This window comes from Lagenorhynchus albirostris, chromosome 16, assembly GCF_949774975.1.
Source record: "Lagenorhynchus albirostris chromosome 16, mLagAlb1.1, whole genome shotgun sequence".
Lineage (NCBI taxonomy): Eukaryota > Metazoa > Chordata > Mammalia > Artiodactyla > Delphinidae > Lagenorhynchus > Lagenorhynchus albirostris.
This window is the reverse complement of record NC_083110.1, coordinates 43,410,381-43,432,024: the sequence shown is the minus strand read 5'-3', so window position 1 is coordinate 43,432,024 and position 21,644 is coordinate 43,410,381. Positions and strand designations below refer to the sequence as shown.

General features: G+C 32.4%; 1 protein-coding gene across 1 annotated transcript in view; it reads right to left on the bottom strand.

Moving 5' to 3' along the window:
* The window catches only part of PCDH15 (protocadherin related 15), an 817,584-nt gene that overhangs the window by 280,131 nt on the left and 515,809 nt on the right, over positions 1–21,644 (bottom strand). The window contains exons 13-16 of the mRNA XM_060127128.1: positions 16,970–16,990; positions 13,121–13,255; positions 11,518–11,667; positions 622–815 (exon numbers count right to left, since the gene is read on the bottom strand). Of these exons, the coding sequence (XP_059983111.1) occupies positions 622–815; positions 11,518–11,667; positions 13,121–13,255; positions 16,970–16,990 (500 nt within the window). The remainder of the gene's footprint in view (positions 1–621; positions 816–11,517; positions 11,668–13,120; positions 13,256–16,969; positions 16,991–21,644) is intronic.

The window sequence follows — 21,644 nt, the reverse complement described above, 5'->3', positions numbered from 1 at the left end:
TGAAAATCTGGAAACAAACAAGAAATCAATAAAAGGGATATCTCAGGGATATCTCTTGGGGGTGGGCAGATAAATGTAGTTGTAACAGCTGGAAGTCTTTTTACTTTTTTCTCTCTTACTGTCTCTCTCTCATATATATCTATGAGATTATATTACATATACACAAATATATAGATAGATTTTCTAGATAAATTGTATATGTGTATAAAAAATTTTAAAATAATTACTCTGACACTGAGAGATGGTCTCAAAACCCTGAGACATCACGTATTACATGTTATCTGTGACCTCTCACTATGAGCAGCCTTGCTTTTCGCTAATAAAGCGGACACATGCCTCTAATATTTCCCCGTTCCCACTCCCCCTCCCAACAAAGACTTGCAACCTTCACATCTGTGAAATCACAGTTAATTATTTTGTGGTTTAATCTTGACTTTATTGTACTTTTCCCACAATTTGACCAAAGAAGAATATGCAGTTCCTGAGAATCCAGTCTCTCTGATTTTCTGATCTAATTTAGGTGTTTATAAGATAAAAGAATGCTTGTGGCGCGTCTTAAACTTAATTTGGGGGTTTAAACTGGAGCGATGAAAAGACTGCATTGCTTCTGATATAAATTACCTTCTCTCTGCTGGAGGAGCATTATCCGCTGCTTGGATGGTGAGTGCATAAGTCCGCCCAACTATCAATTCCACCCCCGGAGCGATGGTGATAAGCCCTGTTGTTTTATTGATGACGAAGTCTCCCTGAGCCCCAACCAGTATTTCATATGTGATCTCCCCGTTTGACCCTTCGTCTGGGTCGAATGCAGTGAGCTGGAATTGAAAATAACAACATAAATCCTCTTGGGACTCAACTTCTCAACATTGTGTCATTTTTTTTCACCCAACCAAAGAAGCTTGCTTTCAAGCACACACACACAAAGAAAGTAAAAAAAGTTCTCTCAGCATGTACACTCTTGTTTTCTTGAATTGAGGCTACTGTGTTCTAACGCTGAAGCAATCACATCAGGAAAGAATTTTTTGTTCTTGTGAGAGTGATAAAAGATTTTGAACCTTGAAGACTATTTTAATTTCCTAAAGCAAAAAAAAAAAGGAAAGCCTGTTCCTATAGGAATTTTTTTTTCTCTGTCTTATCACCTGTTCTTGACACATAAACACATATTAATAAGGACAGAGGCCTGGAAAAACTGAATTGCTTTTATTATTCCCATCCTTCCTTTGCTCTAATTTTTTCCAGTCTTAATGTTTTCCTTCCCATCTCCCAGGGATTCTCTTGTTCTGTAATTCTTTTTACTTACACATGGGTTTAGCAAAAATTCTTATAATCTTGTTCACAATGACTTATAAAGGATTGATAAGGCTTAGCGTATTACCTTTTCAAAAGCAAACAAATGCATCTCCAATTGTAGAAAATCTAATTAGAAAATAAGAATATCAAGCCCAAGAAATATTTTTTTTGAGAAAAGGGATTCAATTTAGAGTCCCTGACATAATACCACATGAGCATCTGTAAGGCTAAGTTGCACATATTCATAATCATTGCAAATGATATGCAATAGTTAAAGACTATTTTGGGTCATTATATATGAAAAGAGAATAACCATTACTAATTTCATAAAGCCAAATTAAGGTCATTATGATTTAATATGTTAAATAAGCCTCATGGACTTCCTGATAAATATAAATTTACTTAAGGGGGCCAAAAAAAAAAGATTCTACTGGGAAATCTTATAATACGCATTTTACAAATAGTCACAGAATTTTCTGTTTTCATCCTTTGACAGATAAAGAAAAGAAAGCTGGCCTCAGTTTACACATAAGAGGAAGGTAAAAATTTCCTGTTAATAAAACACACAGGGTTGTAATAAATAAAGCTGCAGAAAAAAAATTTCTTATTTATTGACATTACGTATTTCTTATCTATGAGTTTCACTTCTATAAAGTAGCAGTTCTTTGTCATCCACAGACTTCTTTGGGCAGCTATGGGACATTTTGGTGCACTTTCTTAGATAAAATGCAAGTGTACACATTTACCTTGAAACTTAAATTTAATTTCAGATATGCTGTGTTAATTAATGGCCCATTCAAAGGATCATGTTAACTATCCTAATGAAATGTAAACAAAGTACTTTACGCACCTCATCGTGCTTAAGGGGATATACTGTGCATAGCCTATTTTTATTTTTATTATACACTGCATTTAGAATGATAATGTGCATAGAAATAGCAGCAACAAAAATAACTGAGAGAAAAAAAGGAAATTTGAAAGAGAGGAATAAATTCAGCTAAGTCTGAGACTGGGTATTTGGGGGTGAACAGATGTGGCTGCCAGAAGGAAAGGCATTTCATGAAACGATTTTGGGACTTACGTGAGGATGACAGACATAGTCCTAAAGGCAAAGGAGAAGGAAACAATTTGCAGAAAGTCAGAATGAATGATATATATTTATGGAGAACTATTCAAGCCAGACTCATTCTCTTTTGTGTGTGGATAAAATTAGAAAATTAGAGGACAGGGGTAGCAGAGGAGAAATCAATTTTGATTATAGTAAATCACTTAACACAATGTCTCAGGAAATCCTAATTAAAATTTAGCTCAAACTGGATTCAATATTAACATTCTTCCTGGGACTGAAATCGGCTAAAGGAATTTAGTAATAAATGGCAATGCATCAAGTTAAGAAGAAGTGTTGAGAAATGTGCTTAAGGGATATAGGTATTATGGTTGGTCTTATTTAACATTTTCATAAATGATATTGGAAAGGAGAAAGCTGGATGATAATTAAATTGAAAAAGGCACCTGTCTGGGAGGTGCTGTAAATACCAAACAGTACTGCAAAGCACAGGTGATAGAAACAACCCCAAAACTGCAGAGTCAGCCAACCACAGATAAGATAATATATTCAGGGAATACAACTAGTGCCAAATAAATCATTAGCAAGTAGGAAGTTTAACAAATAAGCCAAATAATGAATTCTATGTTTGTTACTCAAATAGCTTTATACAAATTTTCAGACTTTCAACACTAAGTAATAAAAGAGTGGGTCAAGAATCCATTTAATTGAGTTCCTATACATGTAAACAAAAATATTTTAAAGGAATTATTGGTGGTCCAAGATTAGAAAAGAGCTGAGACACTGACTCAGAATACCCTGAAAACGGTAACATCTTGTGAAAAACCCTGAAACTAAACTATGGTGGGGATTTAATTCAATAACAACTCAATGATCTTGTGATCAGTGGTCTATGAGATTATAGGTATATAAAGCCCGTTCCTAATTTAATGGGAAAATCTTCCCCGTAAATAAAAATGCTTTAATTTTTTTTCATCTTCCAGTGCATTTTAATCAAACTTCCATCATCAGAAGAGTTCTTGTAGCATACAGTGTTAGGATGGGCATGTTGACTTGGTCCTACAAATGGAATATCCACAGATTTGCACTTCAAACATGTATGAAAAATAAAATATATAATATTTAGCTGTATAAATTTCCCCACTAATCATGTTATCTTTAAAATAAAATACTACCTCTGTCCAATAAATTAAGCAGCCTGGAGTCACTAAGCAGACATCAGCCAAATGACATCCATTTCTTGAAAACATTCTGGGAGAAATACTGGAGACAGTCAAATGCTTACAGGAATCAACATGAATTAAAACTAGCACATTCAAAATAAAAATCTACAACATTATTGAGAGAAATTTAAAAGTATGTGGAAAGACAGTCCATGTTCATGGATATAAAGACTCAATATTTTAAGATGGAAATTCTTTAAATTTATTTGATTTATAGATTCAGTGTAACCCCTATCAAAATTCTATCAGGGTTTTTGGTGGAAATTGTCAAGTTAATCCTCAAATTATATGGAAATACAAGGGACCTAGAATAGCCACCATTTTAGAAAAGAAAAACAATGAAGAAGGAATTACACTATCAATTTGAAAACACACTATCTACCCACAGCAATCAAGATGTAGTTTCGACATTAGCTAGACATACAGATTAACAGAAGTCCAGAAGTAACCTCTTACATTTACAGCTAACTGACTTACAACAAAATACCAAGGTAATTTATGGGGAAAAGATAGTTTTTTGAATAAAACCTGCTGAGATATTTATATGCAAAAGATTTTTTTTAATGAACAGAGACCTTTATCTCACAGCATATGCAATATTAATTAAAAATGGATCATCTAAATGTAAAATGTAAAAGCTAAAACTATAAAACTCATAGTAGGTGATATAGGAGAAAATCTTCGTGAACTCTTGTTGGCAAAAGTTTCTTAGATGTGACACTAACAGCATGATACACAAAAATAGAAAATATTTGCAAATCATATAGCTGATAAGGGACTTGTATTCAGAATTTAATGAATATCAGCCATTTCAACAAAATATATTTAATATAATAAAACTTCAATATAATTAAAGTCTGCAACACGAGTGAATAAACTATATATTTTAAGAGTCATTATTTTGGTTATAAGTTTTGATTCTAATGCAAATGGGTTTAGGTAAGAAACTGTATGATCTTTAGTAAAGTTAAATTGTTTTAATATAAGACAAAATTATGTACAAATGTAAGAGTATATTTACAATTTTGAAAGGTTTGCTCAACAAATCTTTATCTGGTATTTGCTTAAAATACTAAACCCCACTAAGACCTTAAATAAATATACCCTCAAACTTTAATCATGATATCACAAACACACATATACATACACACGTATACTTACCACAGAGAACAATATCATTATTTGACATACAATAAATTGTCAAAGTCATTAAAATACTACATAGACTTATCCTAATTTTGTTTATAATATTGGAAATTATAAAAATAATTTTAACATATAATTCTATATGTAATGTTTATATGTCCTCCACAGGGTACTAAATAATATACAGGGCACATAGAGATATACACAGATAAGGCAGTAAAGGATATTAATTATCATAAATGCTTTATATAATTCATGAGAATGAACTGATATTAATAATAACTGGATGACTTTATACAAGATTAATCATTTACAATGCACATATGGAAGTAGTTCATATAACCAATTTAATACAGCTGGTACTAACTATTAGCAGCAACATTTTAAAGAGTAGAACACTGAAGTACAGAAGGATAAGCTATTTGTGCAAGGTTACATAGGGTACAAAGTGACAGAAAGGGACACAACTGGTTAGTCTGGTTCCAGGTACTATTATCCTTATTTAAAAAATGGTTTTTGTATTTTTAAAAAATTTTTATTGGAGTATACTTGATTTAAAATGTTGGTAACAGATACTATTATCTTTAAATTGGATTTAACATCAACTTTGCCACTTACAAACTTTGTGAATTTGGACCAATTTTTTATCAATGTACTAGATCAAATTCTTTATAAAATCAGTCTGTGAACAAGGAATATTTTCATAGTAATTTCTAGCTCTAATATTCAATGACTTGTGACACAGCATTAGTAATCAGGAATGTTTTCAATGTAATGTATTTTTCCATATTAAGAGCAGTAAAGGGATAGCCTGGCTGAGGCTAAAAAGTTAGAGACTGTTTTGGAAAGGGCTATGGGAGATAACACTTTGTGTGTGGCAGAGAGAATTCTTAAGCCAAGTAGAACGCATTTCTAGAATGAGACTCTTTCTAAACTAATTGAGAGCAAATTAATTGAGGGAATAAATTCAATGGATATTTGGTGAATCCCTACTATGTGGAAATCATTGTGCTGACCACTGGTGGTTAGAGATCACTAAAAGGAATTTATGGCTCAGTAGGTTAGACAGAGATGTAAAAGCTAACTTTAATGCAAGGCACAGTAAAATGTATGGGAGATAGAACTGCCACCTAGATATGTGGGAGTATGATGGAAAGAACAATGAATTCTGACTTGCTATGAAAATAAAGACTTTATTTAAAAAATAATATTTGAACTGTGTGTAAAAGAATGAAAAAAGGTACAATTTGGATTAAATTTTAAAACCTGAGAGAGATATCAATAGGCATAGAACAGGAAGGATATTCTATGTTGAACAAACCCTCTATATAATCTCAAAGTTGGTTACATGGAGAGATGTAGCATGACATGAAACAAAAATACTTGAAGTATTACATAGCTGTCCTTGACTACATGGTGTGGAGATTAGACTCTTCCTTCAGTAGGATAAGGACCTATTTTGACTTGTGTCTGTGTTTCAGAATAATCATTTGTAGCAGTGAGGTGGGGAACCTGCAAAAATACAGTTGTCAGAGTCAACTGTAGCAGCCTAACTTATGGCAGTGCATGGGCATGGAAAAGGAAATGATGACAGACAGGTACATTTTGAAACAGCATTTTCAGAAACCAGACAATCGGACAATCACTGGGATGTATGCAGGTGAAGGAGGGAGAAAAGAAACACGACTATAGTTGCTGGCCTGAAGCCAGGGTAATCCAAGATCAATTGGGCTCTTCAAAATATAATTGCCTCCAAAGAAGACAGGTTATGTATGTTTGAGTCTCTGTGTGTGTGTGTGTGTGTGTGTGTGTGTGTGTGTGTGTGTGTCTGTGGGTGTGTCTGTGTCTGTGTTTCTGTATCAGAAGAAAGATAATGTATTAGTCAATTTACCTTAGAGTATGTCCTGTTTTAGCTGCCTGTCAAATATCCACCTTGCCATGTCCAACAGCTTGATGCTCAGGTCATCACAGGACATTTAACTTTGGATGACATGAGTACACATAAAAGTGATGATTGAAAACTTGGGAATAGATGAAAGAGAGGAAATTTATATATTGATTTTTGGAAAATGTTAATATTGAAAGATTGGGAATTGAACAAGAAGCCAGCAAGAAGTCCCTCAGCCACCAGACAGCTAGGATGAGAACCAGGGAGGTTTTCCATAAAAGGGTAAATTTGAGAGTTTTACATAGATTAAGTATGGAGAAATATTTACTTCTGTGTTTGACTCATTAGAATTATGATTTTATATGATTTTAGTAGTATGATGTGAGCGAAGGCCAGATTTATAACTATGTATTAATTATGCATAAATACAGAATAAAATAATAAACTATCTAGATTTATCAATCCAAATGCTTAAATACATCAGAGTTGGAATATCAGAGTTAGATAGTAGCATGAAATCTTATCTGGGAAGAGTGTTTAGACCACGGCATAGGAGGATTTAAAAATGCTTATAGGCCAAAGGGAAAGAATCAATAGAGAGAAAGAGATTATTGTAGTAAAATAAAATTGAAAGAATGGAATAACTAGTGAGCACAAGTGAAGGTGAGGGGAAGGGGTGGACTTTAAAGCAGTGAAGAGGAGTAAGAAACATGAAAAAAGAAAGTAAGAACTGAAAAACAAGAAATATGGGAAGAGGTGCAGGTGACAATCAAAGGACGCCACTCCATGAGGGACTCCATCTTAATAAATTAAGATTCCATTTTTCAGAGGGTACAAAAATATTGTTAAGGTTTAAGGCAGTTTTTCTCAAAATTAGCTACATATTAGAGCTTCTTTGTTTTATTAAATAAAATCTCTCCAAGTGACTCTACTATGTGTTACCATATCATTTAAATAAAAATATTTCAGGGTGTAGTCCAGGCATCAATATTTTTTAAAGTTTCTCAGGTAGAACTCTAATACTCAGGACGAAGAACCATTGATTTAAGAGAATTGTAAAAGTCTAGGAATAGCATCTTTGGAGTACAGACAGGATAGCTAACTACAAATAGTAAAATCTGCATCTTTAAAATATTAATATTATATAATTATATATAAAAATCTATATCTCCAATATAGAGCAATTGGTTTTTCAAGAAAACTAGCAATGTGTGAATGAGACCTTAAGACAACAGAGTGGGATATCATTTAGAGTGAACCTGGAAGATTTCATTGATGGCCTACAAAATTGTCTTTTGTGCAGCAAAAAATACACTGCATGAACTGAAGAATCATACTCACTCATGCCAGTAATTTCTCTCTTAACACAAGATGTGCTCATAACCTGATTACACTTAATTTTCAGTTGTGAAAGATGCAGCTACTGTTTTATGGCAGTGCTCCCATAAGTGTATTTCATGAACCATACATGTCAGAATCACCCTGTTCCTTTTTACAATAAGCAAGCATAATAAAGTCAGAAGGCTAGTTTATAACTGAGAACTTTTAATAAGAACCTGGGTAGTACTCACATTTTTATGACCAACTGATCCACGCTTGTGGACAAGGAGAGCTACCTCATAATAAGAAGACAGTAGACTCAAATACTTATGTACTTACATCAGGCCAAGATAGTCTCATGTCTACACTGAAAATGATCTGATTATAATACTTAAAATCTGTTTTCCAAGGCTCTCTGCTGGAGAGTGCTCATTGTCTCCTTTGTTTCTAACACTTTCACTCCTGTTGACAACAGATTACTAACCAAAGAGGAAACCAGTTGATCTTCTGTGGAGTTAGTGAGGAAAGGCAGGTTATTGAACGGTTAGTGATGAATGGAGCATAAGAACCCATTTTATGACCCTTAAAATGCAGTTGCAGATCACGGTTCTGAATTATTTTGCTCTATTTTACATTTTTTCTCTCACTGGGAAATCTATTTCCTTTTATTTCTAGGCCCTTGGAGGATGCTTTATAGCCACACCACTCTTTTACCACATACCAGAATAACATTAAAAATACTAATTAAAAAGCTTCATTTCTTGGCATTTAAATAAGTTAAGAAATTAGAGGCACATAGACAAAAACAATCTATGTTCAAATAGATTTTCAAAGGGAAATATATAAAATATGACTCTTTAAAGGTAAGGCAAAAAGTGTTTTATAAAGAGATACATAAGGGAAATTAACTCTTGTAGACTGCAAATGCCAGAAATAAGCTTTTGATCCCCCAAGGCAAACATTTTTGAGATATGGTTCCACCACATAACTGCTATCGTTTTCTTAGTTACACTTTCCAGTTCCCTGCTGGGGGTTTTTCTGTATAAACTTACTTTTATTTCCAATTATGTTATTATAGAGATGAGAATCAGATCTAATTAAATAAGAACATGACAATAATTTTCATTCCTTTATCTGTATAAACCATAATTTTACTCCCTATGAAAGAGTGCTTCAGTAAAGATAAATGTAGATCTCTAGGTCCATCAATTCACTAGAAATAAAGACCAATACACTTATTCCTCCCCATTCATTCAGATCTACTTGTTTACAGATCTTTCTTTCTTTCATCCTCAAATAAACATTTATTAAGCATCTACTAGTTTAGGCATCTACTATATGCCAGGCAGTATGGATACACAGACTATGGATACAGAAACAAATTATAGTTGTGCCCTCAAGACAAATGGGTAAAAAAAGTGGATTTCATCAATATGACAAGTGCCATAACCAAGATATGAATAAAATGTACTGTAGCTGTTTGAAACCTTTTCCCCACTACCCACATACATGGAAGAGGACATTCACATGGATGCATTTTTAGGTGAATTTTCAGCACTCAGTCTATAATGTTACCCCTTCCTATATCACTGAAGAAAGCACATCTTAATCCAATAAATAAAATAGGGGTAGCATTGAATTATCTCTAATTTATATTAACAATTATATCATGCAAAATAGGCAATAATTCATCCTTTGAACAAATATTTACTGCATGGCTAGTATGTCTGGCATGTGCTGATATTAGAGTAGCAAACAAGACAGATGGCCACTGATGGAGTTTTTAGTTCGGGGTGGGGACAAGAAGAAAAGAAGATAATTTTAGTTGGTCATATTGGCTATGAAAGTGATGAGAGAAAGTTACAGAATAAGAATGTGTGACGAGGTGTGTATATGTATGTGTGTATGCTGGGAGGCTATTGACACTAAGCTGTTAGGAAAGTTTTCTCTGAGGAGATGATATTTTGAGCTGGGTCCTGAATGATGAGAGTGAATTAGCCTTGTAAAAGATCAGATAAGAAGTGTTCTTGGTTAACAGAAAATAGTATACAAAAGCCATGAGACATATTGTTAACTATTTCTTCCACACATTTCACACTGATGAGGACACACCACTGTATCATAGTATCTTGGCTAGAAACTACTGTTATTGGTGGGTTGCAAGAACAGGAACTATTAAGGAAGAAGAATTACTAGGAATTATCTACTGAAAACTACCAAGGAATGCTTCCTCACAAAGTAAAAAGTCTAAAGAATAGGAGAAAGTAATCAAGCTATAAATAGAAGGGAAAGAGATCAGGTAAAGGAGATAATTAGAGAAAATGGGAAAGAGCAAGGCACATTCAGGTAACTGGAAATGATAGTTCAGTAGGACTGAAACATACATATAGAAATAGAGGGCCAAAGATGAAGCTGGAGAGAAGAGCAACCATAACATAAAGACTTAAGTACACTGCTGAGGCATTTGGAATGCTTTTTTACTGCTCTGAACTATTTATCTAATACTAAAATACATAGGTATACAAATTTATTTATTAGTATTCACTATATACTATACTATTATATATTAGATTATATTCTATATTATTATATATTTTATGTTATATAATATATATTATATATTAACTTTAGTAATAATTAGGAGCCTTTCTAATACTCTAAAAAGTATAAAGAATCATGACCTTCCTAGCTTGAGAGCAATTTCAAATTATTAAATCTGACTCTCAGATGTAGAGGAAAATATAGATCAGTGGTCTTTACATGACTGGGCAACTTAAACCTTTTGGGCTTGTTTTTTATATTGATTACTTAAGTATTACTTATAGAGCTTCAGATCCAGGAAAGCTGAAGTGAATCTTTCTCATCTGTATTTCTCAACCACTCCATAGATAATTTTGATGTACAGCCAGTTTGGAAAGTACTAGAGTCAACCAGATTTCTAAAAATTCTCAAGGAAGAATATTATTACTTCTTTATGGTTTATATACAGAACACAAAAAAGACTGTGAGATAACTTGCAATTTATTTAAATGTAATAAGTATAGCTAATAATAAAAATAAAATAAATCAAGGATAAAGATTTTGCCAGATTTCTGTGTTTTCAAAGATACAATCTACTATCTAATCTTAATTTTTCCCATTGTAATGATTCTATTTCATGTCCAGGTAATCAATGTCTAATAGTATTACCCAGCAATTTATTAATACAGTCCTTTGTATTTATCTGCAAAGGAAATTTAACCAATTTCTACAAGAGTTCAAAATAATTTGAAGTTTTAAGCTACATGTTTAATGCTTGAAACTTCAGTATATTAAATATATTCATTATATTAATTAAATATGTTCAATATATTACATTTTAAAAATCAAGTATAAAAGGTCAAACAGCTATGTGTACATCTAGTTAATTCTACTTTAAAGTCCATGTAGATATACTTTCATTCAAAAAGTATACATAAATTTAAAGCTTTTTAAGCTAAATTATGCCATACAATAAGTCTGAAATTCACTTTCATTTCTTCAGCAATGTCTTCACCAATGCGTTGTATAATGCCCAAGGAAATAATTGCTTCAAATATTCTCACCTGTATGACACTGTCCCCAGGGTTCATATCTGTATAAACAAAGACATCATAGGATATTTCAGGGAATGTTGGAGTGTTATCGTTTGCATCCATCACCCGAATATTGACGGTAACTGGCTCACTTTCTTGAACACCATCAAATGCCGTTATCTTTGGGGATAGAAAAATACATTTAATAGAGTATTCATGCAAACATAAGCACTACAGAATTAACTCCTACAATTTAAGAAGTTTCTCGTATGTAATTTACAGTTTTAAAAGGGTGCTAAAATGTTTGCTGATAAAAGGAAGTAATAAAACTATAATAGTACATATAATCAAAGTGTTTTAATGTGCTAAGAAGCAATTACGGAGGAGTCTGCTTTGTTTTTAATGTATTGAATGCAAGCACGTTTTAAAGAAGCTGATAGGTAAAATGTCTTAGAGGCTTGAAATGGCCAATGACACTGCTAATTTTTAGAAGTTAACTACTATTTAACCTTTAAAAAATTAATAGTAAAATACTCTCCATTTTTACATGTTTTGTTTACAATGCAACAGTTGCTTTTACAGCCAACATGCTTACATCAGTCAAGAAAATAGATGCCCTAAACATGTAATATCATTTTCTAATAATTCACAAAAATCACAATTTTTAAAGGACCCATTGGCATTTGTTAAGAGTGATATCTTAATTACATTATTAACTTTTAAAGAAGGTCTCACCAAAAAATCAGTGCTATAACACTACCATCCTCGTTCTGAATGACTTTTGAAATCCACTCTGTATCTAAGTTTTAACTGGGGACTTTAGGTTTTCTGAAAGCTCTGAGTTTGCTGTGTAAGCTTTTCCCGACAAAAATCCTCCTTATATAAATTCCATTACCTACCCTTTTCTATCAGCTCATTTTCCCCCTATATTTGAATAAAATCTAGCTCAGAAATTTGGATAATGAAGAGAACTTCCTTTTTACCTCTATTCAGCTGTCAACTTTTCTCTCTCTCTCTCTCTCTTCACTAACCTAACCTACAAATTCTTGTTGTGGGAGGCTGTCCTGTGTATTATAAAAGGTTTATCAGCATCTTCAGTGTCTACCCACCAGATGCCAATAGCACCTCTTCATAAGAGTAACATTCAAAATTCTTTCCAGAAATTGCAAACAGGTCCTGGGGAAGGGCAGGATGGGGAGGGTGGTGGGTGCAGGAATCATCCCCAGTGAGAACCACTGGCCTAACCGTATGACAAACTTAAAAATGCAATAACAATAAATAAATAAATAAATGTTAGAAAATAATTTTTTTATTTTGTTGATTCTACTTTATAATATCTCAATTTAAGTCAATCATGAGTGTATGGTGAAGAGTGAGATTCCCATTTTCTTGTTTTCATTTCAAAATTTGTCTTTCTTCTGTTGGAAAGAATGGTAATAAACTACACAAACTTACAAACAGAAAAAAGAGAAATACATGTGAAGAATTTTTTATTATTTATATTCTCTGTTATTACTTGAAAATATTGCATTTTCCTTTCAAATCATTGACCTTTTCAGTTTTAAACAGACACCTCTTTCTCTTGCATACATATATATGTATATTTATATACATATATATGAAATCTCTTTACCGAAAAGATGTAAGTTTGCTGTTCTTCCCTGTCCACTGGTTGAAGTAAGGTGAGGTAGCGAGTGATTCCAGTCTGCGTGATAGTGAAGACTGAAGTATAATCATTCAGAAAAAGGTGAAGCTCTGGGTCTTTCGTCTTTAAAAAAAAAAAAAGTGCCATTATTTATAATGTTAATAAACAATGCATTTATTAGTTCATTACCTGGAAATTAATTTTTCAAATTTATTACAAAAATACATAACTGTATTAAGAATTTCTAAAGAAAAGAAAGATTTAACTAGAAATTTACTCATAATTGCACAAAACTATCCACAGACAATTACTCACTTTGTGGAAAATAAAATACTTAAATAAGTACTAGTATAATTAATGTGAATAAAAGGAAAAATAGGAAGAAGAAGACAGAAAACAGTCCATTTGAATATATTCTTATTGATTATTTAATATCAATATTTTCCAGAACTTCACTGGACTCGAGAAATAAGAAATAAATACAAGAAAAGGAAATTGGAGGCAAGAATTTTAGCTGTAGAATTTTACAATTAATTCATTTGTAGTAATAAACTGCACACATGCATATTATTAACCTGTTCTCATGTTTAATGTAAAATAGAAATAAAATTGGTTATGTATATAATTCATTACCTATAAATAATGTGCTTGCTCTTTCTTATTTTAATGTAAAGATTCTCCAAGGGGAAACTTAATATTTATTTTAATTAAAATATTTCAGATGATTAGATTCAAAATATATGAATTGACACGTGTCTGAAAAAAGGGTTTAGAAAAAAATGATATATACATAAAAAGGAAGCGACTGCAAAAGTTCAAAACACAGGTAATTAACTAGGCCTTGGAAATCCTTCACAATCTTATTGCCATCTCTGAAAGACAAGGTATTAATCTCTACAATTCAGAGAAAGAACAAAGACATAAAATGGGTAGGCTTGGATTGGCATCTGCATAGTGGAATAGCAAGGAAGGTGCAGCAAATAAAATGGGAATGTTGAGAGAGAGTGGACTACCAGGAAGGCTGTGAAAAAATAGATACAGGGATGATACAGCGAGGTAAGGTGTTTTACAGATTATGGCAACTTTTAAAATATTATGGTGTGAAATGTGATTTAATATCACAGATTTCTAAGTCTGATATCAAAGGCTGAGGGCGGAGTAGAGAGCCAGGAATTGTTAAACACATTGTCGATTAAAAAGAAAAAAAAAATTAGAACTCATATTTTAAAAATTTCTATGTAGAAGTGAGAAAGTTGAAATGCATGCTACTATATTAAAAGGTTGGCATGATTTGATCCACAAGATACTTTACATCTCCCTGAAGTTTCAATATGTGTATACTTCAAATAACCTTGGAATGAATGGTTTCATTTGAACCTGACACAAGTTCTGTATTTGCAGTATCTTATTAGGAGATAATATTTAGCTATATCATGGCAGCTTCCTTGCCCATGATTTTGATACAAGGTCAATGTGCTACATTTATCTCGGAACACTAAAAAAATTAATACTATAGATAATAATATCTGTTGGTCCACTTATAAAATAATCAAAGTTGTTAAGAGTTGTAAAAAAATCAAGAGGCTTCTCACTGATATTTTCCAATGGGCATTCAGCTGTTTTCATTTCAGTGCCATGACCCCAGTTTCTCAGCATGGCTAGGAAGTGGGGTATTTTGGTTAATCAAATAGGTTAGTTAATAAAAAGTTAAATTCTTTTAAAAAGTAATTTATAAAATACACATTAAAACATATTTTTAAACCACATTTTTGGGATTCTTCTTTTGTTATACTTTAGAGCCAATTGTAATCTAATTCAATTATTATTTTTAAATGATCACAAATGTTAGCATACAGTTTCAATTAATTAAAAAAAACCAAATAAATATGAGTGTCTGCCTTTTTAGTGTTTACCCTTGATTTTACCTATCAAAGTAAAGTCACTAGGCTTTTAAATTCATATATTTTTTTCTGTTCTCTGAACGTACCAACAATGGTGCCAACAAACACAGCTTCTTTTCCTCATATTACACTACGAGTAATCCAAGCTGAGCAAGTTTTGCTATGTGATTTGCTTGCCAAATATTTACTTCTTTCCTTTTGTTCAAATCCTTCAGTCATTCTCTACTTCCTTTATGACTAATCCTCTCTCAATTTCTCTTCTTCCTTTCAACTGTAGCTTCTGTTAGTAAATTTGTTAGATATATTCATTCATATACTCACCACGTTTTAAGCATTTTTTTAATGTCAGGTACTGAGATAGTGCAATACTGTAATGAATGTTGGGTTGTAAACCAATGTATGTATATGTGACTGTGGTATGATTGTATCACAAACCACACTATTTCACAAATTTATGAAAGCGACAAGATTTCCATTGCCAAGCAACTCCCATTCGAAGATGATATACACACCAGGACTTCATAAACAGGCTCTCTCATATTTGATAACCAGAAACACTAAAGTCCTTTTGATAATTTAATTGTCTCCATTTCAAGTCCTTTTATAAAAACTAGCTAGGAACTAAAATAACATTTCCCAGAACTGCAGGCTGTTTTATGTAAAAAAAATAACAGAATGCATAATGTTAGTATTGTACATGGCATCTTACAGCTTATTCCAATCTGCTTTGCACAGTTAATTTCTGATTAAAATATAACTTTTGAAGTTTATTAATATTTAAAATAATAACCTTCTAAAACATATATGTATATAGCATGCATAGATGCTATTGGTAAATGTCTGGGTATTTAAGTATAAGAATTTAAGAAGGCAGATTTGGAAATGTTCAGCCGGTTATCACTCAAAGTTTAATACCTTAGATTCATTTGTAAGGATAATACTAGTTTCAGGTGTGGTGTACTATGAGTGTAAATGGAAGATAATGCTCTGGCTTATTATTCTGATAGGGACAGTATATTTTATGTAGTCCTTGTGTCTATAAATTTATTTAAATTAAATATTAGTTTTCTAAATCAAAATATACACAGAAGGCTGATTAATATAACAATCTTTTTCCCCAACATAAAGAAATATTATTTTACTGTAAAGTATACATTCAGCATATACCAAAAGCACAATATATTACTTTGTTAATTTGTGTATTATTTTCTGGGAGTATAAAACAAACTCTGATATTTATTCACAGCACAAATAAAGTGAATGCAAAAGTAAACACATATACAAACACAAAGGTAAACATATGAATGTAAAATTTTAAAATCTCATCATATAGAATAAATATGTTCAAACATGACAGTCTATTGGATTTAAAACCAACTATGGGTTTCCAATGAGACTCAAAAGATGACATCACACATACATACACACACAAGATTATATGCATCCTCATATATATGCACATACAACACAGAAATGTATATGTGCACATACATATGCATACTTACGCGCATACATATAAATTACAAAGCATAACAAGAAAATAACAAAAAATTTAATCTCATCTGCCAATTTGAATTAGTTGACAGTAGTTCTCTGAAGTACCTTGTTTAAAAGGGTTTGACTCTAAGATTAGAATTTTTCTAAAAGAATGCAATAATGAATTATTAATGCTCCATGGGCTAAAAAAATTAATAATTAAATAATCTTTGTTTAAGTTCACATGCAGTTTGGATTCTCCACAATTTCATACTACTATAACCAATAATATGATGTAATAAATTTAAATTACATATATATTTTAATAGTTTTAGGTCTTTATAAGTGATAATGAAGTAATTGCCTTTTTTTTTTTTTTTTGTAGAAAGGAAAAAGAACAAGAAAATGAACCACAGCAATTAACAAAAGAGCAAACACAAAATTGACACCTAGTACCTACAGGAACTCCACCAGGTGGAACCTATATGCAAATTAAACATTAAATTAAAAAATGTAAATATAAATGACCACAAATATATATATGGCATACAAATGTACACTAGAAAAAAAACAATGAACCACAAAACAAACAAACAAAAACCTTTTCCAGTTTATTTAAACTAACAACTTTTTCGAAGGTGTATTTTTTTCTTAGTATTTTGAAACATCATAACATATATATGATAGTATAACAATATTTATAAAGCATATAAGTACATTATACCTTTATAAGTGTACTGTATTAAATTTCAAGGATACCTTTATTTTGCAACAAAACACTATATAGGGATGCAAACTGACTTGGAATTATAAGTGGATCATTGCCTTTCTGCAAGCCAAATGCATAACCTGTTGATTATTATTCCCCGTTATTTTTTTATAACTAGAATTCAATAAGCAACTTTTAGTGGTTCTGCCGCTGAAAACCTGGTGGTTTCAGACATGCCTCTTTTGCATTACCTGCTCTATGTATATTCTGGACTATTATGAAACTGAAGTAAGAATGGTTGAAAAAAATTATAAATATGATTCATATATATATTACATATGCATGTATAAATATATATTGATATCTATAGGAAGGAACATTAGTACAAATATTTTTGTCTACTTTCTTTTTCAGTTTACTGTGACCCTTAATATTCCTTCTGACTCAAAATCTAAACTGCTAATAACACCACAAATCACTGATCTCTGCTACTAGTTCCTAAAACTTTGCCTTACTTTCTACTGAATTGAAGGAAGAAAACAACTTCATTTTTGGATAAACAGATCCAAGTCTGTCCCCTTCTTGGCATCTGCCCTGTGGCTTAGCTGTGCTCAAGAAAACCAACTCCTGGAATGACTACTTCTCTTTCATGCCTGATGCTTAATCTCTGTTTCTATTGGTAATACCTGTATGAGGTGATGTGTCTTTGCCCTTAATCTTAAATCCTGTACCCTTATGCTGATTAATTTCACTAATTCTGACATTCAAAAACTACTAGAATTTATCATATAGTAAAATTCTTGCCTGCAAACTAAAAGGGCCTTGAAGTTTTCTTTTGTTAATACAGATCCTAAAATAACCTAGCAATGAACATATTTTACTTTTGAGAAGTGAAAAGCACTTGGCCTGGAAAAAAAATATGATTCAGAAGGACATAAATTCATCTTCAAACACATCAATGACTAATCTAAAGATTTATTCTGTATACTGGCAAATGGAAGATATAAAGAATAATGGTTGAGTTACAAGAATGCTCGTTTCAACTCAATGTGATGAAAAGCTTTCTAGTAGTTAGTTGTCCCACCATGGAATGGGCCATATTGTGAAACAGTTAATTCAATACCATTAGAACTGTTGATAAATATGCCAGATATTCTCATTCCTTTACTTGTGTCTGAACTTATTAGTTTATTAAACAATTACTAGAACATACCAAGTTCTGGGAACTGTATTAGATCTTCATGATACAAAAGTTATTAAGATCTAGGACCTATCCTCGATTTAAATTCAATGAGGGAGAAAGACACACACAATGATGTAAATATAACTTTAGAGAAATTCACCAAAAAGAGACATGCAACTCAACTGAGAGAATGCATAATCTAGAAAAGATTCTTAAATGAGGGTGTGCCTGAGCTGAATTCCAAACACTGAGCATGTTCTTCAAGCCAGTTCATGTAATGGAAAATGAAAGATTTCAAAAAAGAAAATGTAACAAACAAAGGTAATTAGATAAGCAGTAGTTTGGTGTAACGCATGAAACCACAAGTAGTTGCTAAATGTAATAGGTGAAGCAGAAATTTTCAGAAAATGAGGCTGCAGAAATGTTCAGGTATCAAGTAGCAGAAAACCATACACACAGGCTTGAAATTTCTTCTGCAGCATGTCATGAGAGTATACTAGGTAGAAGTGTGATATAGTAAGATTTGAGCTTTGAATAAATCATTCTAGTGGCTGAGTGAAAGATGGTTTTGAGTAAGAAAAAAAAATGGGAGCAAGAAGATTAGGAGGCAATTTTAATAAAAGACAAATGGGTTGTAAGAGTGGAGAGAGAAAAAGAGAGTCAAGAAATATTCAGAGGACAAAACAGGAAGAATTTAAAGATTTCTTAATTGTCTTGAGTAAAAAAAAAATCAAGGATGAGTCCTGGGTTTCAAGCTTGAGTGGCACAATGAAGTGTAACATCAACTCCTGAAGAATGGATTTTAATATAACATTTCACATAGTATAGGAAGTTGGATTAAATGATGTTTAACATTCTGTGGACTTATTTAAAGTATAGATATATCGAAGTTGTAGATGATATTTTAGAAAAATTTGTCACTAGGGATTAGATATACTTGTTCAGTTTCTAGGCACCTAATGACCATCACTCACTGCAGATGATTTTAGAAAGAGGATGGGCCTAAATAATAAACAAATGGCCAGATAGACATTGTTTAATCACTTGACATTTCTATAAAACATAGTAATTATGGCACTCTCCATGCACATGGCTTTATCTAAGGGAAATTTTCTCTCCCTTCCCATCCCCACCAGCCCCAAGTGAAGGAGCAGGCCAAGGTGGCAGTGACTGCTACCATATATCTTTTTGGGTCACTGGCATTTGAACAAAAGGCTGCAACTGGTAAATATAAGGCTCACAGTGTTATACAGCTATCACAGGGTAGAACCAACAGTCAAGCCCAGGTCTATCTAACTCCAAAGCACAAACTCTTAAGAACCACAATGTGCCGTCCCATCCCTTGGAAACATTCAGAGTATTTAATAGGCTAACTGAATTGTAAATCTTCAAGAGCAGAATTCTAAGTAGTGTTTTCCAAAGGTTTCAGACCCAGAAGCTCTCTCCACCCTAAGTCAGTAATATCTTGAAGTCCCACTATCCTTTACAAAGTCCCTTACAATGCAATTTTAACATTTGTAATTTTAAAGTGAATGACAATCCAGAAAAGTAAGAATGTATGCAAGCAAACATAGGGCTTAGTATGCAACCACTAAACAATATAAATGTACCAAGAAGTACAAATACATAAATTTTGCCATTATGGAAAAACTAAAACTACATTTTTTTTTTTAGGATTTAGCTTGTGCCAACCACTGTGTTCATGAAGATGTGACTTAAACTATTAGAAATTTCCAAACTGACTAGTCACTGCTTAAAATATGATTATGCATTTAAATTAAAAACATGAAATAAAATCCACACCAAAATTTGTGGGACATAACTGGGCCTACAAAATATATTAGCTTAGCCAGGATTAAACTTCTTAATGTGGTTCTGTGAGTTTTCTAGTGAGTATTCACTAAATGACCTGTGACTCATGAAACACATTAAACTTCAGGAAATCCCTAAACACTCTGTGATGTGGGATGTGAAATTGTGTATGTATACACACTTTTCTAGGAAGAAAGTCTATAGCATTAACAGCTGTTATCATAGTCAGACTACAGTCAGACTGTATAAAATAGAAAGGGGCTATCTAGACTAGTGATTAAAATCAATGACTTTATTTCCATTAGACCTTGGCTCAAGGTCTAACTCTACCATTTACTAATTCTGTGATCAGAGTAAGGCATTTAAAATTGCTTCAAATTTAAGGCACTTAAATTGCATTTAAATTTCCCTTTCTGCAACATGTAAAATTGCATCTATTATGTTTGCTGTGAAATTTAAGGGAATTAATGCAAGATAAAGCATTTACTATATTATCTGGAAGGTATTAAGAACTCAGTGTGAATTAGCTGTTGTTAAAACACATGATGAAAGAAAATGGGAGAGACTAAGAAGGGCAAAAAAGGTAGGATGAGGAAAAAAAAAGAAAGCAGAGAAAGATATAAAGAGTAAAATAAAACACCTGGTGAGAAGTGGAGTGCACACAAGAGTTATCACAGCCTCTGCTAAGGGTTACAAAATTTTTCCAGAAAGAAAAAAAAAAAAATCTGGAAGTGCCCTTGTAATTTACTAAACTGATGACAAAATCCCATGTAATGAAATTTTGGGGGATGTTCTAGAGCTGTGCTGTCTAATTAGCGACATGTGACTATTCACATTTAAAATAATTCAAATTAAACAAAATGTTAAAATTATGTTTTCAGTCTAGTTACATTTCAAGTGCTCCATAGCCACACAGGCTTAGTGGCTACTGTGCTGGACAGAATAGCTACAGAGTATTTCCACGATCACAAAGTTTTATCAGATGCTATCGAAATGGGAGACATTTCTGGGTCAGGACTTTGTAAGTTGCAAGTGACAGAAATCAGACTTAACGTATGTTAAAACAAAAAAAGATATTTGGGGAAATACTGTGCTAGGTCAGAGACTAAAAGGAAAATCTTTAGGGATTCATATAGATCTGGGGATATTCCAGCCTAAAAAATTGGGACTCGGTAGGACTCCTCTCTGTATGTCTCTGTCAGGCTTCATTCTCTCCCAATGACAATGGGCCTTCTCTATGATGTCAGCAAACTTGGTTACAATGGCTTCAGATTCATTTCCACTTCTTTAATACATGATGCCAAAGTCCTCCAGCTCCAATTTTGTTTTCCGTTCAATTCCTGGGAGGACTTTGACTGGACTGGTAAAAATTTTCTGTCCACTCTTTGGAGCAATCACTCTAGCTAAGGAGGTAAAATACTCTGATCTGCC